Source organism: Amia ocellicauda, chromosome 10 (assembly GCF_036373705.1).
Source record: "Amia ocellicauda isolate fAmiCal2 chromosome 10, fAmiCal2.hap1, whole genome shotgun sequence".
NCBI lineage: Eukaryota > Metazoa > Chordata > Actinopteri > Amiiformes > Amiidae > Amia > Amia ocellicauda.
The window spans coordinates 36,078,621-36,105,351 of record NC_089859.1 but is presented as its reverse complement, the minus strand read 5'-3'; the positions used below and the strand labels follow the sequence as shown (position 1 = coordinate 36,105,351).

The following is a 26,731-nucleotide window of genomic DNA, read 5'->3' as shown; positions in this document are numbered from 1 at the left end:
GAGAGTGGTTTGACGTGTTTTGCACGTGGAACCAGACAAAGAGAAAAGTGGCTGTGCAGGGGAAGGGAAGAGTTGTTCCACGTGTTTTTACTCGTGGAACCAGAAAAGTGGGTGTTCAGGGGGAGAGAGAGACAGACAGACAGAACTATAAAACATTTTGCTTATTCCATTCCATTCAAAGAAATATATATATACATATTCATATACATTTGAATATTTATGTAGAGCTGATATGTCATTTATTGTATATAAATTTGACAAGACCTCAGGTCTTTCAAGGCAGTTCAGAGGCGAGCAACCAGACTTATGCCAGGTTTGAAGGGACTCTGAGAGTCTGAGGAAACTGAACCTTTTCACCCTGGAACAGAGGAGACTACGTGGGGACTTGATTCAAGTGTTCTAAATCATGAAAGGCATCAACCACATCAAACCAGAGGAGCTTTTCCAGATCAGCAGGGACACATGGACCTGGGGACACAAATGGAAATTGGGCTTCAAGGCATTCAAGACAGAAAACAGGAGACCCTTCTTCAAGCTCAAAATTAGGGAACATTTAAAAATAGACTGGATTGTATCCTTGGATCACTTAGTTATTAATGGTCGAATGGCCTCCTCTCGTCTGTAAACTTTCTTATGTTTTTTAAGACCAATGCTACATAAATCTAAAGCCCTCTTCCCTACACCAGGATTTCAACCACGTGAACTTTCTAATCTCTGCCTGTCTCCCTGGCCTGGCACGTGGTACTGGAAGTATTTCAGAGAAAACTATTGTGGGTGTTCTGCTCTTTAGTTTCTTTCCTAACTCTTTAAATTTGTCTTGCAGAACCTCTGCCCTACCTTTTCCTATGTCATTGGTTCCAATGTGGACCATGACCAGTGGATCCCCCCGGCTTTGGCCAATAGCCCATCTAGTAGTTTTGGGAGATCTGCAACCTGAGCACCAGGCAGGCAAGATAAAATGTGGGTCTCCTTATCACTAGAACACACTGTGTGATCTACACCTCTAAGAATTGAGTCTCCTACTATAACTACCTCCCTGTTCTGGGGTGAGTGTGCAGCATGGGTCTCTGGTGCTCAACTGCCCTCCCATCACCCTCTGAGCTGTCACTGTCCAACTCAGTATCACGCAGTTGGAACCTGTTGGGCATGTCTAGCTCTTGGGTTGTCTTTTGGGGTGTGCTTGCCCTTTTCATAAGGTTACGACCTATTGCAACCCAGCAGTTCTCCACACTTTCCTGCTCTATCCTAGATTTTGGTGTGCACACCATATTTCTCATTGGTTGGATGTCTAATTCTTCCATATCACTAATTAGTTCATCCAGAAAGGCAGTCATTCTGCAAACCTGACACTGTAGTGGCCACATGCTTGGTTTCTGTTCCCTAGCGCAGCTTTAAGTAGCTTTTGTCTACGTGCCACCAATTCACAGCTAACTGGCTCCACCTGGAGTTAAAACAAAATGAAGACTGCTAAGACTGGTCTGAAACTAGGAAAACAACAAGATGGCCGTCTCTCACCTGTACTGTCTTGTGTCTGTGTGTGGCAACTTGTAAATACCTCTGTTCCTTGTCAGTGTAGTTTACATTTATAGTCCACATTTGTATACATATCTCAAATGGCAATGTAATACTTCTCAATTGTATGCTTTGCTATTTAAGGTATTATATTGTAGTTTATTTAATTGTTGCATATGTGTAGTTTTCATGCTTGTGTTATGCAAGACATGGAGTGCTATTTCAAAACTCGGCCACATGATGGTGCTAGAGGTCTATTTTGGAATTTCTACAGGTATTTGTCTCAATATGAAAAGCTGTCATTTTGATGTGTGTACAGCTGTCATGTTTGTGATCCTATCGACTCAGCGATATCAACTATGTCAGATGTCTATGGAAAAGTTGAGCACAATAGGCCTTCCGTTTCTGTAGAAGGATTTACCGGAAGTGTAATTATGTGACACAACATGGCTACCAAACCACATGTCCACCGTACCATTCAACTGATCAACTTGTGTTTAACAAGTATGATAGGGTACCATACTAGTGTCATGTATGCAAAATTGCAGCACAGTGGGCCTTACGGCTGCAGAGAGGTAGTCACCGGCCATGGAAGGCACAGTACAATTTTTGCTGCCATACCATGGGTGTGATCTTGTTCATGTTCAGATGTCTTATAGTACATCATAAGTGAAGAACATTTAATAAGTATTGCATGAGTAGAGTAAGTTGTTTCAGAAATACAGGCTGTCAAAACGTGCCTGCAGGATGCAAAATGGCTGCCATGCAAATGTGACCAATGGTGATGAAACTCTCCACAATCAAGCATAACATTGGCATGTATTATTGTACCAAATTTGAGTTTTTGAATATGGCATATGAGTTTTTTTTATTTCTGGGGTCAGATTTCATTCTTTGAAAATATGCAAAATTTGCATACATATTTATTGGCTTGTGGTGGCCATGTTTTTACATGCAGTCACTTGCATTTTGCAAATTTGATAGTTAGCAGTCTCTATGTAACAAATGGCAAAGTCTGAGCTCACTGTTTCCTATAGTTCCGGAGCATTAACTGTTTTAATATGACAACGCATAAAATGCATGATCCAAAATGGCTTAACCATTTACCCCATGAGCTTCATTTTCTGGTTGTATTTTCACAGTATGGGCACGAATATATTTGTAGTTTCATGTGTCTACTGTATTCCAGTGTCTATAAAATGTGTAACATGTCTGATGCGGCGCAAATGTTTTTTTTTCATTGGCCCATGGCAACCATGCAGCTTGCCTTGATCAGTGTTGGTAGTACCCTGAAGTCACATCTGATCCAAATACTACATAGATTAGTAATACAAAACACATCACATACAGTAAACATAAAGCTGTGTCTAAACTACAGGCTTTTTCTTTGCACACCGGTGTGAAAAGCCATCTTTTCCTATTGAGTGGCAGGGAGCAGCGTCTCTCAAGGCTCAGCGGCTATTTGTAAAATTGTGACAGAGCCTCTTTTGAGAGTTTTGTTGAGGAAAGAGCATGTTCTTGAAATGAATGACAGGTGTCAGGAACTTGTCCACAAACTGAAGGCATGGCAGTCAGACAGCCAGAGTTTTGTTAGAGGAGATGTTCAATTGTTCGATGATGTAGAAGTGAGTGTGGAGCCTGTCCTTCAGAAACGTACAGAGGAGACAACTGTAGATTTTGACAGCATGACTGTACAGGTAGTGGAGTTAATTCTAGCTAGTTAAAATGTTTTGTAGGATGTTAGCTGATCACCTAGAGCATGGGCGGTATACTGAGGTATCAGCGGAGCTGCACAGTAAGCTGCAGTTTGCTCCAAAAACCAATGCCAGCCGTGAGAAGGATTTGGGGATTTTTGACAGGTTGTTGAGAGAGAAGACGAGCAGCAGGAAATGCTGTTCATTATTTTGTAATTTGACAAAAAGAGGTCAAATTACATGAAGGTAGAGCTACATGAACTTTTACAAATGTATTCTTCTTTCAGAAAACTTTGAAATAAAGTGACTAAATTAAAAGCCATGAGTGATTTTTATTTTCTGGGAAGAATTTCCTGCTGTTTTTAATGTATGTATTTGTGTTTAATAGTTTCTGAACTGTTTGCAATTATATTGTAAGCCATTTACAATCAGTGTGGTATTTATAAAACACTGATATAATTGTTTTGTTAGTGGTATAACTTAAGGTTGTGTATGCAATCCCGGTTTTCTGAAAAAGGAAGCACTGCCCAAGGGGGAGGGGTTTCTGCGCACTTCCGTGGGAACCCGATCAAAACGTCACTCTATCAAAGCTGCCATTGGCCCCTGCGCTCGGTCCCTTCCCACTTCCTGTTCTATAAAACGTGACGTCAGCGCAGGTTCGTCCTCTTTTGCCGGGAGCCTGGACTCCCGCGCGACCTTGCAACCCTTGGGCAGTGCTTCCTTTTTCAGATAACCGGGGTTGCATACGCAACCTATCGTTATCTTTCAAGTCGGAAGCACTGCCCAAGGGGGAGGGGTTACTGTATAACAAAACCTTCGCAAGGGAGGAGGCAGCGAGCTGATAAGGGAGCCTGCCCCGAGGTGCACCGCTAGGGGACCTCGGCAACACAACTCCAGACAGTAACCTCAGGGGCCCCATAGGGCCACACCTGAGCTGTCCAGGAGTGAGGTCCGTAGTCACACTCTACCAGGAACTGTCTGCAATCAGAATATACAAAGCGGGGCTACAGAGATTAACTCTCACGCCCTCCGCTTACAAGAGCAAGGCCGGCTGCTCTACTAGTGCAGCTAGGAGTGAGGCCGTAATCTACTTGCACAATGTCTGGCGCGGGCAATCAAGCACTTGTGCAGCCTCCACGCAATATCATGGCAGTGGACCCCTGATCCAATAGGAGCGGGGCCACAGACCCAATGAGAAAAATACAATATAATACATAGCTGGCTAGTCAATAGAGTAGCCGAGCTGAACAATATACAATACATACATATCGTGTGACAGCAAGACCTTCATGCTGTCAGCGTGCAGCACAAGAGCATCCAACTTGACTAAACAGTACACAGTGGAAGAGCTCCATTGTGCTGACAATTTAGATTTCATACAAACGAACTATATACACCACGGGGCGCAGGAACGAAGTCATGCACCGCCCATGGAACACAGGAGCAGTTGACGCCTGCTGGTTAGACCGGCTAACGCAGGGCAACATTAGCTCTACTTTGTAAAGAAAGGAACTATATTCACAGTGAGGCAGTGAAACTCAAGCGCCGTCAGCTGGGAACAGCGGCAGTGAACTCCATTCTATAATTTTAGAATGGAGCCACAGTCCTTCTGTTTAACACATAATACATATATACACATATATACATCACAGGGTGCAGGAGCTGGCTCATGCACCACACGTGGAACACAGGAGCAGTTGACAACTGTCGAATAGCGCAGCTAACGCAGGGCAACTACAGCTCTACCGTGTGAATAAATGAACTATGTACACAGCCGGGCACTGGAGAACTCAAGTGCCCTCCGCTGGAGGACAACAGCACCGGTCCCCTGCTCTGTCGTAATACAGCCAGAGCGGGCCACAGACCTGCTGACCAATACACAGAGCGGGGTACAGGGCAAACGCATGCACCACCGCAACACAATTACAATGAACGAACTATATACAGGGCGACCTCGTAAGGCAACATGCCTGTACTTCGCATGACAAGCCCCGGGAACACATCGACAGGGCTGTCTGTACATCCAGGAGCAGCTCGCGTGGGTGCTCGACTGGAAGGCATAGTCCGGTGGAAGGGAAAGACACGGTTCACCAGCTCCCTCAGGATGCACTTACAGGGGCAGACTGGAAAAGGAAAGGCAGGAGCCAGAGCCTGCAGGCTACTGGGGCTCGACTGCAGCCAACACCCGGTTCCCAATGGAAAGGACCGGTCCCTTCACATCCAACCTGTAGAAACGGGCAAATGTAAGCAGCGAGGCCCAAGCTGCAGCCGCACAAATGTCTGCCAAGGGGGCACCATGAAAAAGGGCCCACGATGTGGCAAAGCCTCGAGTCGAGTGGGCCACCAGGTGATCAGGCACCGGGGTCCCGGTAGACTCGTAGGCCATGGTAATGGTGTCCACAATCCAATGCGAGAGGCGCTGCTTTGAAAGCGCCTGGCCTTGTGTCCACGCTCCATAAGACACAAACAGTTGGTCTGAGCGCCAAATGTCCTTAGTGCGTTCCAAATAGCACCTGAGGGCCCGCACAGGGCAGAGCAGGTGAAGCCGACTCTCTTGCTCTGAAGCGAAGGGAGAAGGATGAAAAGCCATCAACTCAATAGGCCTGTTGACATGAACTGGAGACAGCACTTTCGGGAGGAACGCAGGGTTAGGCCGTAGCGTGACCCTGGAGCCATCTCCTGCAAAACGGACACGATGGGTGTACGGACAGGGCGTGTAACTCGCTCACGTGTTTTGCAGAGGTGATTGCCAGCAAAAATGCAGTCTTAAGTGACACTAGCTTCAGCTCAGCTGAGTTCAGTGGCTCAAATGGGGCCTGGGAAGGTGCGTCCAGCACTACATCAAGGCGCCATGCGGGCAGTGAAAGGGTTCGAGGAGGCCGTAGCCGTCAAGCTCCCTTTAGAAACTGCACAGCCAGAAAATGAGACCCAGGAGGCTCGCCATCAATCCTAACATGACATGTGGAGATGGCCGCCAGATTCACTTTGAGCGTGGACAGGGACTTGCCCTGGTCCAACAGCTCTTGTAGAAATTGAAGTATGACCCCGATGGGGCAATTAATTGGGTCTTGACCGCCGTCTTGGCACCAGGTGCTAAATGTCCGCCAGCGGTAGGAATACTGCGACCTCGTAGAGGGAGCTTTCGCTGACTGAATAGTGGCAACTACCGTGTCCGACAGACCCCAGGCAATCAATCGCTCCTGCTCAGGGGCCAGGCCCAGAGCTGGAGGAGGCCCGGATTGGGGTGCCAAAGCATGCCCTGCACCTGTGACAACAAGTCCGCTCTCACTGGGAGCTGCCAAGGCTCTCTGTGGAGGAGGGCGGCGATCAGGTCCGCGAACCAGAATCTGCAAGGCCACCGTGGGACTATCAGCAGAAGTGTCGCTCATTCTCTCCTGACCTTCTCCAGGACCACCGGGAGAAGGGGGAATGGTGGGAACACGTAAAATAGACAGCGCGGCCACGTGTGGGCTAGCGCATCGATCCATAGGTTTCCTGAGCGGTCTTGGACGGAGAAGTAGTGGGCAGTGTGTGGACTCTGCCAAGGCAAAGAGATCCGCCCTGCCGAACCGGCTCCACAGTTGTTGTACCACAAGCAGGTGGAGGCGCCATTCCGAGACTGGGGGGCCTACCCGAGAGAGGTGGTCCGCCGCCGTGTTGGACAGGCCTGGGAGGTGAACTGCTCTGATGGAGTAGAACCGTGGTTGCGCCCACAGAAGCAGACGGTGTGCTAGACAGTACAGTCTGCGCGACCGGAGACCTCCTTGCCTGTTGATAAAGGCAACCACCGCTGTGTTGTCCGTCCGGACCAGCACATGTCTGTCCGCTGACGGAGCGGCGGGGAGGAGGCCAGCGAAGACTCAGAAGAGAGGGAGGGAGCCCGGGGGCGTCGCTCCACTGCTCCTCCTCATCATTCGTGTGCATGTGCGGAGGGGGCAGCTGCCGTGGCACAGGAGGCGCGGCTGTCCCCAGTACTACCATCCTGGAGGAGGGGACGGAGGGGCTCGGGGAGAGTCCGGGGTCCGTGGGGGCCGAGGGTAGTAGACCACCAGCCGTAGCGGTATCTAAAACCGAGGCCTGCACGCACGGACCGGGAGGGCTAGCAGTGGTCGTTCTCGGTGAACCGAGAGAGCGAGATCTCCTACAGCCGCAGTTGTGGGCTGTAGTGCGGGCGCAAGCCGGCGGAGGAGCACCTCACGCGGGCGAGATCTCTTACGACACACCACGGCTCTGGCCGGGCCGCCGATTTTACTGCCGCTGCTAGCGCTCCTGCTGTGGAGGAAAAAGCCCTGTGGACAGAAAACCAACACAGCAAGCAGTCGGAATATACACTCACCTAAAGGATTATTAGGAACACCATACTAATGCTGTTTGACCCCCTTTCGCCTTCAGAACTGCCTTAATTCTACGTGGCATTGATTCAACAAGGTGCTGAAAGCATTCTTTAGAAATGTTGGCCCATATTGATAGGATAGCATCTTGCAGTTGATGGAGATTTGTGGGATGCACATCCAGGGCACGAAGCTCCCGTTCCACCACATCCCAAAGATGCTCTATTGGGTTGAGATCTGGTGACTGTGGGGGCCAGTTTAGTACAGTGAACTCATTGTCATGTTCAAGAAACCAATTTTAAATGATTTGACCTTTGTGACATGGTGCACTATCCTGCTGGAAGTAGCCATCAGAGGATGGGTACATGGTGGTCATAAAGGGATGGACATGGTCTGAAACAATGCTCAGGTAGGCCGTGGCATTTAAACGATGCCCAATTGGCACTAAGGGGCCTAAAGTGTGCCAAGAAAACATCCCCCACACCATTACACCACCACCACCAGCCTGCACAGTGGTAACAAGGCATGATGGATCCATGTTCTCATTCGGTTTACGCCAAATTCTGACTCTACCATCTGAATGTCTCAACAGAAATCGAGACTCATCAGACCAGGCAACATTTTTCCAGTCTTCAACTGTCCAATTTTGGTGAGCTTGTGCAAATTGTAGCCTCTTTTTCCTATTTGTAGTGGAGATGAGTGGTACCCGGTGGGGTCTTCTGCTGTTGTAGCCCATCCACCTCAAGGTTGTACGTGTTGTGGCTTCACAAATGCTTTGCTGCATACCTCGGTTGTAACGAGTGGTTATTTCAGTCAAAGTTGCTCTTCTATCAGCTTGAATCAGTCGGCCCATTCTCCTCTGACCTCTAGCATCAACAAGGCATTTTCGCCCACAGGACTGCCGCATACTGGATGTTTTTCCCTTTTCACACCATTCTTTGTAAACCCTAGAAATGGTTGTGCGTGAAAATCCCAGTAACTGAGCAGATTGTGAAATACTCAGACCGGCCCGTCTGGCACCAACAACCATGCCACGCTCAAAATTGCTTAAATCACCTTTCTTTCCCATTCAGACATTCAGTTTGGAGTTCAGGAGATTGTCTTGACCAGGACCACACCCCTAAATGCATTGAAGCAACTGCCATGTGATTGGTTGGTTAGATAATTGCATTAATGAGACATTGAACAGGTGTTCCTAATAATCCTTTAGGTGAGTGTATATCGCACTATACAAACACGACTATTATTTTTAAAAGGCTCTTCTTGTGAACAAAACTGAAACCGAAAGTGCAGCCGGACCTCCGGTGCGCGGACGGGACAGAATCAGGATTAGCTATCAATAATAACTAAATGCACACAAAACAGAGACGATGTGTAGTGAAAACGGTGGTGAACACCACTATGAAGTGAGCCAGTTATTTATTGATCAGTTAAAAAAATTAACTTGTGTTTGCAGTTCACACTACTTAACTGAAAATAAATATGTACTGAATATAATATTACATTATATTTTACTTACTGGTCTCATTTAATTACTATACTGTAGGAATGTTTTATTGTATTGTATAAATCAGTATTTTTGTTGCACTACTATCAACACTGCAAATCAATTTTAAAGTCCACACTTACAATTGTATGGTGCCCACAGCGCACAGCCGGAGCTCAGCGCTGCTCAGTCTGTATGAATGGCACGTGGCTGTGGCAGTGGAATGCAGGAGGATCAGTCTCTCTGCTCTACTGCTGCATTCCAATCTGAACACTCGTAGTGGTTACGCAGAGCTGCGTTTCGGTGCCATTTCTTGCCATACGCTGGACTCGCACCATTTGAGAATGTATTGGGGTGTAGTTCACACAAATCGATAAAAATGTATCCAACTGTCCCATCTAAACATGGCATGTAAAAAGACATGTATTAGGGTTAAAGTCACAATTTAGTTTTTTTGGTATTGCACATATCTAAGTTAAGGCATAATCTAACCATTTAAGTGTATAACAGCTTTAATTCATTCATTTAAAAATGTAGTAGTGTCATTCATGCCAATTTGTGGCACAGTTCTGGCACTGGAGGAGACATTAGGGAACGCAAGATGTCGGCCAAACCATGCGACCAATCAACTTCTGATTAACAAGCCTAATAGTGGGGTATAAGGTATGCATGAATACGAAGTGGTATATTCATGTGTCAGTTGGTTTTGGAGAAGAACATTTTTGTAGCATTTCACAATTTTGCCACTAAATGCAGTATGGCGGCAGCACCATGTGATCAGCACATGTAGTTTTCACTGCATTTGTAGGCATAAGTGATTTCTACATTTCTTGTGAGTTTTCGTGAATGTAATGTTGTTTTAGGGGCATCTGAAATTTTGATGGTTTGGCCATCTGATTTCTGTGTCTGCATCAATACTTATACTTGAAATTGAGTACTTCTCTCATGAACAGAGACCAATAGCAGCATTCAGTGCTCAGAGGTTCAGAGGTCGAAGGTTAGAGGTTGGTAGAGCATGATCATGTATTTGCACAAGCATTTGATATTGCATTTACGTTTTGTCTGGGAAAACGGCGTAAGAGGTATGACATGCATTTGGAAAGAGGGGCGCTGTTTCTCTATTTTCACAAATATATTATCATTTGAATAAAGTCCATCATAAAGTGGGGGAAGTTTTTGAAAATGCAATTGCAATTGATTTTTGCATTAATGTTTTAATATTGTCTGCGAATGTGCCTCCTTGTATATGAAAATGAAAAGGCAAATGGGATTATTGCATTTTTTCATTTTAAATTCGTCCCAAATGCGTGCATAAATGGAACATGATTATGCAGTTGTGAGATTGCATAATGATGTTCCATTTTGCATTTACATTTGAATTAAGTCCTCTATATGCTTCCATACTGTTCTGTCACCCCCTTGAATTTATATCCTTGTGATAAACTTCTGCCTCCCCCTATTCCAAATCGCTGTCATAACTGTCTACAATACTGAACAATGTTTACTAAGAATAGAACAGATTGTTTTTGCATAATTTTTATCAGTCTCAGCAGTAAAATGTTCAAAACATCCATCATTTGCCATTTTTTCCCATCTCCTAAGAGACAACTTATTTTATTTTTTAACCAATACTAATAATAAACCAAAACTGTTTATTTTAAAAGCTTTTTAATTGGTTAATACTCACAACAAACATTTCTGCTATTGGTTAAGACAGTGTGTTCCTATGTTCCTATGTGCACACTGTTTGCACTGTTAAGAAGTGAATGGCTTGCAGGCAGACATTAAAGATGTGTTAGCTGCCTACATTTAGAACATAAGAAAGTTTACAAACGAGAGGAGGCTATTCGACCCATCGTGTTTGTTTGGAGTCCACATCGACTCCTAGATCTTTCTCATGCTTTACTTCTACTATTCCTCCCATAGTGTAATTATTGTGGACATGTTTGTTACCTGCATGTAATACCTTGTACTTGTTCACATTGAATTTCATCTGCCAGGTGGTCGGCCCACAACTGAATATTATTTAAGTCACTTTGAATAACCTGTGCTGCCGAGATTGTATCTGCTGAGCCACCTATTTTATTATCATCTGCATATTTGTCAAGTTTGCTAACTATCCCAGAGTCCAGATCATTAACATAGATTAGAAAAAGCAAAGGCCCTAATACTGATCCCTGTGTCACTCCACTAACAACCTTATTCTAGTTCTCTAATCGACACCCTCTGTTTCCTATACATTAACCAGTTCATAATCCATCTACTTACATTACCCTGAATGCCTGTGCTTTTACATGATCAGCTGCAGTTGCATGTTCAAAGCATTCTAATAAATTAGTAAGACATGATCTGCCTCGTCTAAACCCATGTTGACTATCTCCAAGAATATGGTTTTCATTAAGATGCTCCTTTATTTTCTGTCTAATCAATTTTTCCAACATTTTACAAGTAATGCACGTGAGACTTATTGGTATGTAATTTCCTGGCTCAGTTTTCTCCCCTTCATTGTGGATTGGTATGACATTTGCTGTCTTCCAGTCAGTTGGCACATCCCCTGTTCTAAGTGCCATTTGGAATATTTGAGTTAACAGCCTATAAATAATTTCCCTAATTTCTTTAAGTACTATTGGAAATATACCTTCTGGCCCAGGTGATTTGTTTTTTTTTAATTTTGCTAGTCCCTTTAGTACCTCCTCCTCATTTATCCTGATCTCTCTTAGGGTTTGACTGGACTGGTTGTTAACCTGTGGCATGTTAACATCTTGTTCATTTTCCAAGATACTTCAATGTTTGCCCTTTATCTGTTTCTCTTCCTCCTATATTGACTTCATGCTGTTGTAGTATTGAAAAAGCTCTTTGCATTAGTTTTAGCTCCAAGAGCTATGTTTCTTTCTATTTCCTTTTTTGCTTTCCTGATCCCTTTCTATGCACTTCAACATATTCTTTGTATTTTGTTTCATGTCTATCCCTTCTGTATGCGCTATACAATTTTCTTTGTCTTGATATTTTTTTGCATAGTTCTATTAAACCATTTTGGCCAATGTTTTTTTGTCCTCAATTGCTAATTTTTGGTACAAATTTGGTACAAAATTTAAGAACAAAGTAGTATATTCTTAAAACATAACTATCCATTTTCGACTGAATCAAGGTTTGCTGTTCTAAAATTATAGACCATTGTTTTGACTTGGTCCTTGTTTTCTGGAAGTATGCCTCAAATCTAACCATACTGTGATCACAGTTTGCCATTGGTTCTCTAACTTGTGTCCCTCTTACTTTATCTTTGTCATTTGAAAATATAAAATCAATGCATGTGCTCTCTCTGGTTGGTTCCCTGACGAATTGAGTTAGAAAGCAGTCATTTACCATCTCAACGATTTCTATTTCTGCTTCTGTAGTCCCAACTGGGCTTTCCCAGTCTATGTTTGGGAAATTGAAATCTCCCATTGTAACAGCCACATCCTTGCTACGTGCAGTCCTGATTACATTGTACAGTGCAACATCTTTCTGAATATCTGAATTGGGTGGTCTGTAATACACTCCTTTCACTAATCCTCCAGATCTTTAATTCAAAAGTTTAACCCACAAAGATTGTTTCGTTACTAGGCTCTAATTTGAGTTCTTCTGCCTCAATGTCATTTTTCACATATAATGCTACCCCACCAACTCTTTGATTATTCCTGTCTCTCCTAAACTGTGTGTATCCTTTCAATTTGTATTCGTCCCCATAATTTTTTGTAAGCCATGTTTTCTGTCACTCCTACAACATCATAGTCACATGCCAGCACTGTGGCTTCTAGGTGTAACATCTTGTTCCTTATACTCCTGGCATTGAGGTACAAACATTTCAGGACTTTCCTGCTAGCAGTTTCCCTTTGTTTTATTTCCTTAGTGGAACATCTCCCATTGTCAGAGCTCCCTGCCCCCCTGGTCCCTAGTTTAAATGATTCTCAATTTCTCTGCACATACGCTCTCCCAAGCATTCGCCCCCTTATGTTTAGATGTAGACCGTCTGGTTTGTAGAGATCCCACCTATCCCAGAAGAAAGACCAATGCCTGATACATCTAAAGCCATTTTCCTTACACCATGATTTTAGCCACGTATTGAACTTTCTAATCTCTGCCTGTCTCCCTGGCCTGTCACGTGGTACCAGAAGTATTTCAGAGAAAACTACCATGGAGGTTCTGCCCTGTTGTAAATAGTTTAATGAAATGAAAGGATGCTGATCTGATAAGATACAGCCAAAATGTTGCCATAGACTAATTTTTTTAATTTATCATTACAGTTTTTGTTTTATTAGTAAGTACTTTCAGTAGGCCTAGGACTTTAAACTGGAGTTTTATTTTTTTATCTGGTATCGAATATCAGAAGAAATAATAATTGCTGATTAAAGTCCTATTATGTAGTGACCCCCCACACATACAACTCACAGCGGTCCAATCCTTTGAAAACAAGACCGAGTTGATGCGCAAGTTACCACAATACTTTAACTAATACGAATTCAGATTAGCGTTTAGGTTGATCTGCATGATCAAAAATGAAAATAGTCAACATGTATTTGCAAAGATAGGATAGAAACAAGCAGGGTGAATAATATTAAAAGTAAGAGTGAGAGGAGATCTATCTGATAGTCAAGTTTTGACTCGAGGCACAAAACATATATAATAACAAACAAATATTACGCTAGCCGTTCCTACTATTTAGATCCCATACACAACTAGGGTTTATGTAATTGTGATTTATCTAATTCTTGACTGGCACATGCAATATACTACCTGTGTGATTTACTGAGATTCAGTTATGCAGATATTCGATAGTGGGGAAGGCTTGCAGACTGCTTTGACTGGAGGACGATTGAAAAGCTTTCAGGTTTTTGGTGGAGAAGTTCTGGTTCTGTTCAGTCTTCCTGGATTTCATCTCCACTCCCAATTGTGCCACTCCTAATTGTGCCACTCTGAATTGCTAGTTTTAACTTTAGATTTTTATACATTTTAGACAAAAAGATTATAATCTCTTTCCTTCCAAATTTCTGATTGGACAGGTTTGGGGTAATAAAATTGAAGTTCGAATCGAAGCAGTCTTTGTCATTCCTCTCCCTTGATTCCTACAGAATGTGTACTGGGGGTGTGATGGCTTTGAGGAATGTGAAACATGGTTCAAATGTTACTTAGTTTCTAACTCTCTATATTTTCAAGTTTTAGTTCTATCAATTACATTTTCAAGTCCCTCAAAGTATGACCTTACAGTTGATGCCAAACAAGCCAGGTGTTCTTTCTCGGTAATATTGAATTTGAGTCTTCTTGGAATTCCAGGGGGGGCTGGTCTGATGCCCTTGTCAGTGGAGGATCAATTAGGATATGTACATAATTCTCTTACCAAATGTTAATGTTGCATTGTATGTGAAATATAAATAGTCCAATGGTTGTTTTGGCTAATGTTCTTTCTTTTAAGACCAAACATGGCTTGAGTGTCATTAACTTAGTTTTAAGTCACCTTTTATTGTTTGTTATCAAACTGAGGAAGAAGCTGGGTAACACTTCTGTTAGCAGCATGTAGTTTGTATTTGGGTTTGTTGTAAATAATATATATATTTTTTTAAATTGGTAAAATAAAATAATAATTATATACAATTATCAGCTAATTGTGCAGTAATTGCATTGAACTTGGTGCAGTCTGTTGGTCTTTTTCTCACCTCTCTAATACCTCTGTCACACCCACAACAGTTTACAGAGTTTGAACTTGAGTAATGCGTGCGCCGCAAGTTCATCACGGTCTGCGCGAGCTGTGTTGCAAGCTAGCTAATTAGCGGACATGAATAAAAACAAACAAATGTCGCTAGAGAGCTTCTTCGGAAGGGGTAAGGGAGATAAAAGGCCCGACGACGATGCTGATAATGCAGAGCCCGAGACTGCAAAAAAAAAGTATGGCTTTATTGCGACAGGTGACTCGCATGCTCTGTGTAATGTGTGGAGATATCTAACGAGGCAATGAAGCCCTCAAAACTGCTTCGGCACATTGAATCCAAAGCACCCTGCACTTAGAGACAAACCTGTTGAATTCTTTGAGCGAAGAAAACGTGAACAAGAAGGACAGAAACAAGTCTTGAAAGCCACCGCATCAAACGTGGCTGCACTTTTGAACATTTAAAAATAGACTGGATAGAATCCTTGGATCACTCACTTATTAATGGACACCAAACGAGCACAATGGGTCAAATGGCCTCCTCTCGTTTGTAAACTTTCTTATGTTCTTACGTCTCTAAGGGATGTGCACGCCCTTTTCTGCGGTTACGACCTATTGTAACCCAGCAACACTTTCCTGCTCTAAGGGCTCAACCTTCCTAGGTTATGGCGTGCACACCATCTCTCACATGGGCTGATTGACCAGTTCTTCCGGATCACTAATACAGCGCAGATCAACAAGCTGAGAAACATTCACAAATTAAATCTTCTTGGATGAGTTAATCCTGGAAGGCAATCATTATGCAAACCTGACACTGTAGTGGCCACATGTAGTTGTTGGTCCTCTAATTTAACTGCCTTGCAGCTTTTTTTCAGGATCACCTTAAATACCTTTGTGATGAGCTTTTTGCCACCAATTGACACCTCTCTGACTCACTTACTCCACCTCCACTTTCCTAAACTAGGTCACCTTTCCTTCAATCTTGTTACTCTAACACAGCAGCTGGACTGAATTAAGTACAATTTATGCATCTAGGAATATGATTCACTTCAATTAAGGCAAAACTAAAAACAAGATTAGAAATACATTCCTCCTACAGTAAGCATAGTGGTGAGCCACGTTAATTTAAAGTTGGTATTTTCATATTGGGTTTCTGTAAAATAAATTAAAATGTCAATTCAAAATGAAGAATGGAATTTTGAATAGCCATTACATATTTTTATGAATCATCAAGAGAGATGTGCAACATGGTGTTTAAAAAATAAAAAGGGCAAAAGTATGCAAATTATAATTACCTGTGCATTTATCTTCTCTGATTTAGGAGCCGCCAGTCCCTGAAGGTCCGAGAGCACAAGGTGTTTGGCCCATATGTGGATGGCTTGTCACAACTTGCGGTCACAAACTTTGAGGTAAGGATACTTTCCTGTAAAGATGATCAACTCTGAGTATCTAGAGTATCTGTAAACACGTATTACCTGAAAATGGCTTGATAGGGCACTGTTACGCTATTATACCTAGTAGGGCTGTAACGATACGCGAACCGCAACCGAAATCGCGATACAAACATCCACGATCCCGTGTCGCAGTTCGAGAACTTTTTTTTTTATATATATATATACACTCACCTAAAGGATTATTAGGAACACCATACTAATACTGTGTTTGACCCCCTTTCGCCTTCAGAACTGCCTTAATTCTACGTGGCATTGATTCAACAAGGTGCTGAAAGCATTCTTTAGAAATGTTGGCCCATATTGATAGGATAGCATCTTGCAGTTGATGGAGATATGTGGGATGCACATCCAGGACACGAAGCTCCCGTTCCACCACATCCCAAAGATGCTCTATTGGGTTGAGATCTGGTGACTGTGGGGGCCAGTTTAGTACAGTGAACTCATTGTCATGTTCAAGAAACCAATTTGAAATGATTCGACCTTTGTGACATGGTGCATTATCCTGCTGGAAGTAGCCATCAGAGGATGGGTACATGTTGGTCATAAAAGGATGGACATGGTCAGAAACAATGCTCAGGTAGGCCGTGGCATTTAAACGATGCCCAATTGGCACTAAGGGGCCTAAAGTGTGCCAAGAAAACATCCCCCACACCATTACACCACCACCACCAGCCTGCACAGTGGTAACAAGGCATGATGGATCCATGTTCTCATTCCGTTTACGCCAAATTCTGACTCTACCATCTGAATGTCTCAACAGAAATCGAGATTCATCAGACCAGGCAACATGTTTCCAGTCTTCAACTGTCCAATTTTGGTGAGCTTGTGCAAATTGTAGCCTCTTTTTCCTATTTGTAGTGGAGATGAGTGGTACCCGGTGGGGTCTTCTGCTGTTGTAGCCCATCCGCCTCAAGGTTGTACGTGTTGTGGCTTCACAAATGCTTTGCTGCATACCTCGGTTGTAACGAGTGGTTATTTCAGTCAAAGTTGCTCTTCTATCAGCTTGAATCAGTCGGCCCATTCTCCTCTGACCTCTAGCATCAACAAGGCATTTTCACCCACAGGACTGCCGCATACTGGATGTTTTTCCCTTTTCACACCATTCTTTGTAAACCCTAGAACTGGTTGTGCGTGAAAATCCCAGTAACTGAGCAGATTGTGAAATACTCAGACCGGCCCGTCTGGCACCAACAACCATGCCACGCTCAAAATTGCTGAAATCACCTTTCTTTCCCATTCAGACATTCAGTTTGGAGTTCAGGAGATTGTCTTGACCAGGACCACATACCCCTAAATGCATTGAAGCAACTGCCATGTGATTGGTTGGTTAGATAATTGCCTTAATGAGAAATTGAACAGGTGTTCCTAATAATCCTTTAGGTGAGTGTATATATATATAGATAGATAGATATATATATATAGATATAGATATATATATATATATTTATAGATACACACTCACCTAAAGGATTATTAGGAACACCTGTTCAATTTCTCATTGATGCAATTATCTAACCAACCAATCACATGGCAGTTGCTTCAATGCATTTAGGGGTGTGGTCCTGGTCAAGACAATCTCCTGAACTCCAAACTGAATGTCTGAATGGGAAAGAAAGGTGATTTAAGCAACTTTGAGCGTGGCATGGTTGTTGGTGCCAGACGGGCCGGTCTGAGTATTTCACAATCTGCTCAGTTACTGGGATTTTCACGCACAACCATTTCTAGGGTTTACAAAGAATGGTGTGAAAAGGGATAAACATCCAGCATGCGGCAGTCCTGTGGGCGAAAATGCCTTGTTGATGCTAGAGGTCAGAGGAGAATGGGCCGACTGATTCAAGCTGATAGAAGAGCAACTTTGACTGAAATAACCACTCGTTACAACCGAGGTATGCAGCAAAGCATTTGTGAAGCCACAACACGTACAACCTTGAGGCGGATGGGCTACAACAGCAGAAGACCCCACCAGGTACCACTCATCTCCACTACAAATAGGAAAAAGAGGCTACAATTTGCACAAGCTCACCAAAATTGGAAAGTTGAAGACTGGAAAAATGTTGCCTGGTCTGATGAGTCTCGATTTCTGTTGAGACATTCAGATGGTAGAGTCAGAATTTGGCGTAAACAGAATGAGAACATGGATCCATCATGCCTTGTTACCACTGTGCAGGCTGCTGGTGGTGGTGTAATGGTGTGGGGGATGTTTTCTTGGCACACTTTAGGCCCCTTAGTGCCAATTGGGCATCGTTTATTGTTTCTGACCATGTCCATCCCTTTATGACCACCATGTACCCATCCTCTGATGGCTACTTCCAGCAGGATAATGCACCATGTCACAAAGGTCGAATCATTTCAAATTGGTTTCTTGAACATGACAATGAGTTCACTGTACTAAACTGGCCCCCACAGTCACCAGATCTCAACCCAATAGAGCATCTTTGGGATGTGGTGGAACGGGAGCTTCATGCCCTGGATGTGCATCCCACAAATCTCCATCAACTGCAAGATGCTATCCTATCAATATGGGCCAACATTTCTAAAGAATGCTTTCAGCACCTTGTTGAATCAATGCCACGTAGAATTAAGGCAGTTCTGAAGGCGAAAGGGGGTCAAACACAGTATTAGTATGGTGTTCCTAATAATCCTTTAGGTGAGTGTAGATATACATATATATATATATATATATATATATATATATATAGATATAGATAGATATATATATATATATATATATTAGATGTTTCACATATAATGCTATATAGAATTACATAACATGAACCGCGACACACGCCCCTCTCCAACCCCTGCAGCCTGCCATCAGTTACAGATGCAGCCCCTTGAGCTCTTTACACACACTACAATATAATTCCACTACAACAAAATTCATTTTCTCATTTCACAGTACACATTACATGTAAATCATGAAATTATTATTCTATTTAGTTAGTAAGTTAAGGCAAGTATGACTACACTTGTTTTAGCGTCTTCCAACTACGTGTCATGTGACCACTTTTCCAATCATGTGTCCACGCCTGCAAAGTTGAGCTATTCAGTAATCTCAAGATGGCTAATATTCCTGAAATTGCAGACCCTCCCGGCACATACAGCTCAGTAGTATGGGAATATTTTGGTGTTCCAGTAGGGATGGCAATCGTGTCGTAGACAGAACACATACAATTTGCCGTAAATGTTTCACAAAACTTCCTCAGGTGACAGGCAACACATCAAATATGCACACGCATATCAGAAGACATCATCCCGACATTGATCTAAGCAGTACACGGAAGAAATCTCAACATCAGCAGGTTAATCTTCCTAATGCCTTTCAAATGAAGTTACCAGCCAACTCCGACCGTGCTCAAAATATTACCAACGCAATCGGCGCTTTCATGGTCCTGAATATTTGCTCCTCTTCAGAATTAAACAAAACTAAATAATAAAAACATTTCTGTGTAAACATAATTCAAGTAAGTTTTTCTTTAGGAACACCATCATGTCCACGTGTACATGATGTTACTGTAATATTCAAATACAATATATTACTGAATTTAAATTTACAGTATCTTATTTGGCAGCAGGGTTGCCGGCATAATACTGTTTTTTGTATTACTGCATCATTACTGTAAGCTAAGCAGAATCTTATGTAACCATAAATACAGTATCTTGTCATTTGAGTAAATATAGTAGATTACTAGCTGTTGGTGACAGCCAATTATTGTACAGTTTACTGTAATCTAAATAAGCAGAATTCATGGTTTCAAATTATATATAATGTATTTAATTCTGAAGAGTACTGTTCACAAAGGGAAAAGTTATTTACTTAGTTCATGGGTTACAGCACAGACAGCTGGCCTGTTATCTCAGAGTGTGGAAGAGAATTTAAAATTATTTGTTATTTATCACTATTTATTTATTTTCCTTATTAGTTTATGTGAGCAGTTAATCTTTTTATTTAGTGTTCAAGTCAATCTAGGTAATTATGTTGTTCATATCCTGTTCTTCTAGTGTTCCAAATTGTTGAACCTATTGGTGATTTAATAAATACACTTTTTTTCTTATTCACTGCCCCCCCCCAAAAAAGTAAAAAAACATATCGAGGTGTGAACCGAACCGTGGATTTTGTGTATCGTTACAGCCCTGATACCTAGCAAAGTAAGTGGTGCTTGTGTGGCCAAAGAAGTGGGTATATGCTGTATACCCTCCACTACAGTCCTGCTACCCAGTTCCACCTTTTCTGCATGTGCCAACCTCTTATATTTATATTATAATCAAAGTATTCACACATTCAATTTGAAAGAATGCAATGTAGTTATCCATTTAGATAAACAATATTTATTAAGTTATACTTACATCATTCAGCATATAGAGAATTGTAAAGATTCCAATTAATTTAGTTAAAAGGTGGTATGTAAACTTGGGACTCTCTCGTTTGATTCATATGCTGTCTCTATCCAAAGTTTAGACCATCTATCTATCTCAAAAATCGTTATGTATTTTTCATACCAGTGAGAACTACATATATTGGACTGACCTGGAATAAACTCAGTGTTATCAAAAAATGGTTTGTTATTTAATTGGTGAACTGTCTTGTCTTTGAATCTGGAAAACTAAATGTCAACATAGTGTTCTTTGGCAAGCCTTGTGTGCTCTGCCTCACACTGCAAAAATATATGTTGGGAAAGCACTTTTCTGACAGACATTATATAAATGCTGTATCCTTATGGTTTTTTCTTTTCCATTATAGGACATTGAATCATTAATGTCAGAGGGAAACAAATCTAGAACAGTGGCTGCAACCAATATGAATGAAGAAAGCAGTCGTTCCCATGCCGTGTTTAATATTATAATAACCCAGACACTGTACGACCTGCAGTCTGGAGTAAGTTGAATTAATATAATTTCAAAATTCGTGTCTATATATGTTTTTTTCCTGGGCTAGAGTACTCAAATCCATAGCCAAATGTTAATGTTTAAGCCACTATTTCAATCATTTTGCTGTTAATTTTAGTCCTTAAGTTAAATCTCCCATTTGTACACACTGATTTACATTTTAAGTTAATCAGTTTTCCTTTAAAAAATAAATATCAATAACAATCAATTATATTTTTAGAAAACAAAAATCATGTTTTTACGTATGGATTAATTATTATAAAATGTTACTTTTATCTATCTATTAATCAAGAAAACATGTATTGGTCTACATGGTAAGGCAATATGCAGTGTTTTTAACTTGTGAAGTGACAATGCATGTGCACGTTTTGGCCGGAAAATGACCACAGAGATTGACAGTGTCAATCCCAAATACTAAAGTAAAGGATGTAAAAAATATGAAAACACGGGAGAAAAGCCCATTTCCACATGTAAACCCCACATGCAAATGCTACGTAAATATCCTTTAATGATCACTTTATAAAAGTACAAAGTAAACTAAGTTGCTTTCATTTCATGGTTAGCAATAGTTTATTTCAAGTTAATGGTGATGTGGAAAGCTGTTTTTTTCCACACTATTATCAATATGCTCTCTGTTTTTGTGGGTCTGTTGCACTGTTCAGTACTGTACATCGTGCTGTAATCTAACTTTATAAAAAAACGACTTGCTAGCTCTGTCAGTGACCTGAAAAACGACTCTGGTAAGATCAGTTAAACAAAGTATTAAGCAACTAAACACAAGGCACAAACCGCAGCTGTACACTCTTTCATTTGAAAACATCTTCATATGACAGCCATGGATTCCGTGATGTAAGTGTAACTGCCCTTTCTGGCATTTTCCTGCAAAATCATCACGAGCTGTACATAGAGCTAATTTATATATTAATTCACTCCTTTGCTGTTAATTTGCATGACATCGGGTAAACAGCTGCTAAACAGAGTGAAATAAACTAAAACCAAGTAAACCGTGAGAGGGAGAGGGTAATTTCATCTAATATTTGAGCATATTGTCTCAAATAAAGTTAAAACACACATGTAAACTCCACCATAGTCACATTCATTAACTACAATACTTTTTATGTCTCCAACCTCTGAATCTTTGTGCAGAACTCTGGAGAGAAGGTGAGCAAAGTCAGCCTAGTGGACTTAGCTGGGAGTGAAAGAGTGTCCAAGACTGGAGCTGCAGGAGAAAGACTGAAGGAAGGAAGTAATATAAACAAGTGAGGGCATCTGGTTGAAATTTTTAATTTAACATCCTTGCTGTAGTAAATGGACCAAAATGGCAGAATTTTCAATTTTCTGTAGTAGAGACTTACAAAAACAAGTTTCCTGCTGCAGTCCGTAGGGAAGTTGGCTTACCAATAGGAAAAATAAATGAGCCTTTAGCTAGGAGAGTACCACATGCCTTTTCCATATTGTTGTTTAAAAAATGTTGCTGTTTTTGTCATGGTTTATATTTATATTTCAGCGCAAAATGTTGCAAAATTATATTTCACACCAGCAAAAACACTCCTAGTTATCACTTGCTAACTCCACTCGAACTCAATGTGCGGCACATCATCAGCCGCTTATATTGCCCCCTCCCACATGACCCCCACCCCCCAGTCACCGCTCGCTGTCTATTCAGCTCCCCCAGTCCCTCACCCCCGAGGGAAAGACAAAATCACTGTAGTGTCCTGGCTGCTTCCTGTTCTGAACAGGGCGGACGGGAGGGAGGGGGGAGCCATGGCAGAGTCATGCTCCCACTTGGGAAAAAGGGGCCAGGGGCTGAGGAGGAGGGTTCAAGAGACGGGGCAACAAGGGAACGCTGCAGTTTGAAGACCCACACCAGGTTGGAGGTCATACCCCCTCTTCTGGTGCACTCCAGACAGTTCCAGCTTTTGTGGGGCGAAGTGGTGGGCAATCTCCAGCCGGTCCTGGTGCCATTATGTCATGCTTCATGTCGTTACGTCCAAGAGGCTCATCAGATGACTGGGTAAAGCCAGGTTTCCCACCTCTCCTCACTCTGAAAGCTTAGAAGATGGTCTTGCTAGAATAATAATCATTTAACTTCACCAAAAAAAAGGTGTTCAACTAATAGAAGCTTGACCATTTTAATGTTACTTTGTTACTGCTGTTAACTGCCTTCTTATTTCCTATTTGAGGAAGAATATTTTTTTTTATAAACTTTACTTTAAAATCTCTCCTCACAGTGGTGTCTGCAGTTCATGTGATAACTATGCTTTCAGGTCCCTCACCACTTTGGGTTGTGTCATCTCAGCATTAGCAGACCAGTCAGCAGGGAAGGGGAAAAATAAATTTGTGCCTTACAGAGACTCTGTACTTACTTGGCTGCTAAAGGTAGGATGCCACCTACTCTAATGAACTTCCACAGTTAAGCTAAAAGTATGATTTTAAACCATGTGTAGCTTGTATTTGTACTTAAATGTACTATTTATGGAAGAACTGATTCCAGAAGAAGACACTGCATTGTATCTAGATTATAAAGCTTGCGTTTGAAGCAGTTGATCTAAAACATCATGCGTCAGTATATTCCCCAAACCCATTTCCTCTCATTATGGTTTGACAGCCTTTGAGAAACATTATTTTGTTGATGTCAACATGGCAAAAGCAGAAGTAACAACAGGGAATCCAACAGCAGTAGTAACACAATAACATACATTTTCAGTCCTTCCAGTGTTTGGTTGCTATACATTTAGTTGCTATTTAGTCTTTCTTGTATTTATCCGTTGTATCTTTATTGGGCACTGATTCAGCCTAGAGAATGTGGTAAATATTTCAGATGTCTGAAATTAGTTCAACCTTCAACCTTGTAGGTGCTACACTGTTGATGTCATTGATTATAATACAACTACATATGTACATGAATCACATTATAACTCTTGTTCTGTTTTGGTAAGAGAATCCCTGAGATCTTAATGACCAGAAACCACTAAGACCTTAGTTAGTCATTCAAAAGACATCTCTTATAGCATATGGTGTCATCTGTCAGCATACTCAGGCATTGGTTTGGACTTGTAGGCCAGATGAGGGCCTACCAAGCACTCCCTCATATAGAGCACAACACTTCATACAATTATCCATAGATCTTACATTCAAGTAAAAATAGCATACCTTTTGTTTTGACGTCTAGTAAGATAAGGCTTCAATATAAAATACATACACATCTTTCATCACTACTGCTGTATACGTAGTTATTCAATTTGATGAACAGCAGGCACACCGTACATATTTATTTTACAGTATGAATTTTTGTTTTCCCTGTGGTAGGATAACCTGGGGGGAAACAGCAAAACTGCCATGATTGCAACTGTCAGTCCAGCGGCAGACAACTACGAGGAGACTCTGTCTACCCTGCGATATGCAGACCGGGCAAAGAGGATTGTGAACCATGCTGTGGTGAACGAAGACCCCAATGCCAGGATAATCAGAGAGCTGAGGGAGGAGGTGGAAAAACTGAGGGAGCAGCTCTCACAAGCTGAGGTAAGTTTTGGGAGAATCTGAAACTCCTTTCAGCTGAGCAGCACCTGAAGCTTGTGTCTCCTTTGGCTGAGCTTCAGTGCTGTATTGCTGAGGGGGGAGCTCTGCATGGTAATCTAACTGGGTAATTCAGGCCTTTTCTTGTTTTTCTCTTTTTAATGTTTAGATACTTAAGAACGTAACAAAGGTTTACAAACGAGAGGAGGCCAATCGACCCAGTGATCCAAGGATCACATCCAGTCTATTTGTGAATGTTGCCAAATTGTCGGCTTCAACCACAGAAACCGAGAGTTTGTTCCAGATTGTGACAACTCTGTGTGAAGAAGTGTCTCCTGTTTCCGTCTTGAATGCCTTGAAGCCCAATTCCCGGATGTGATCACCAAGTTATTAATGGACACCAAATGAGCACGATGGGTCAAATGGCAGCCTCTCATTTGTATGTTCATATGACATCTCCTTCAATGACCAAAGATGCTGTTTGACATACAAGCAATGCTTTTCCCAAGCATATGCTTATGTCAGTGTTTTGCAATGTCATAACCATCTTGGTTCAGTCCTGAGGTTGGGGTTTATGTTGCACAGTGATAGTAATGCAGTGCACCATTTTACATATTCCTGTATATCAAATCAGCTTTATGTAAATTATTTGTGTTGGAGGTAACTGTAAGCCTTTTTTACCACCTGGTATATTAACCTATGGAGATGTCATACCAAGATCTGAATGCTGGAATGCCAAAGTTTGAAGCTTGTATCTAGCATTTGTTGCTTTCACATTTAAAGATTTGATATTTTGTGTTTATTATTTGATGCCTGCACAGTTATAGCTTTAAAGTTTTGCATGCATATGTGGTCAGTATGGATTTGAACCATCACCAATTGAACACCTGTTCTGCAATACAGAAGTATTTACAAGTTGCCACAGACACAGGAGAGTACAGGTGAGAGGCAGCCATCTTGTTGATTTCCTAGTTTCAGACCAGTCTTAGCATTCCTCGTTTTGTTTTAACTTTGCCTTAATTGAAGTTAAGCTTGTCTGTAGTTTGCCTTAATTGAAGTCAATTCAGTATAGCTGCTGAGTTGGTGAGAGTAAATAGGTTGAAGGAAAGGTGACCTAGTTAAGGACTAGCAGGAATTCTGTTCCAGGTGGAACCAGGTGGAGCCAGCTGAGGCTCCACACTCACTTCTACATCATCGAACAACTGAACATCTCCTCTAACAAAACTCTGGCCGTCTGACTGCCATGCCTTCGGTTTGCGGACAAATTCCTGATACCTATCATTCATCTCAAGAACATGCTCCTTTCCTTGACAAAATTCTCAAAAGAGGCTCTGTCATAATTTTACAAATTAATCCAAGTGCCCTAAGTGCCAAGTGTACTGTCTAACATTTAGATCAGCAAAAACAGCTTCCACCAATTTGTTTTCATGCTGAATTTCTCTACTGAATTCCAGCAAATCAGAGTACAGGTAAAAAAAAAAACAGCTGCATAACATAACATTGATTCTGTTACCTTTGAATGGTACCAGTGGCACAAATTCAGATTTATCCATGCCTAACAGAACTGTCTTAAATTGCACTGTTTTTCCACTTTTTTCACACCCTCTTTCCTGCACTGCCTTGCATACAGTTCTGATCAATCTAACTGTCCCACTTTCTCCTACTGTTTTGTGAACCCAATGTAAGCAAAAACTAACTACTTTGTCTCCACCATTTCCTATCACATATAGAAGTGTTACATCAACCTGGTAGGCTAAACCATAAACTAAATTTGAAATCCAAAGAAAAGCTCATTTACAAGTCTTATGTTTAGCCTTATCAGATTCACTGTGCTGTTCAAAGTCTTCCACGATCTCTGGAAGAATATCTGATCTAGAACATAAGAAAGTTTACAAACGAGAGGAGGCCATTCGACCCATCGTGCTCGTTTGGTGTCCATTAATAACTGAGTGATCCAAAGATCCTATCCATTCTATTTTTAAATGTCCCCAAACTTTCAGCTTCTACCACATTGCTGGGGAGATTGTTCCAGATTGTTACTACTCTTTGAGTAAAGAAGTTTCTCCTGTTTTCTGTTTTGAATGTCTTGAAGCCCAATTTCCATTTGTGTCCCCGGGTGCGTGTGTCCCTGCTGATCTGGAAAAGCTCCTCTGGTTTTATGTGGTCAATGC

The 26,731-nt window shown here is 41.9% G+C and overlaps 1 protein-coding gene across 2 annotated transcripts in view; it reads left to right on the top strand.

Annotated features, from left to right (window-relative positions):
- The window catches only part of kif13a (kinesin family member 13A), a gene marked incomplete at its 3' end in the record, with an annotated part of 124,535 nt that overhangs the window by 25,367 nt on the left and 72,437 nt on the right, over positions 1-26,731 (top strand). For both annotated transcript variants that reach the window (XM_066716017.1, XM_066716016.1), the window contains 5 exon segments: positions 16,025-16,112; positions 20,899-21,033; positions 22,191-22,303; positions 23,312-23,423; positions 24,354-24,566. In XM_066716017.1, coding sequence (XP_066572114.1) covers positions 16,025-16,112; positions 20,899-21,033; positions 22,191-22,303; positions 23,312-23,423; positions 24,354-24,566 — 661 coding nt within the window.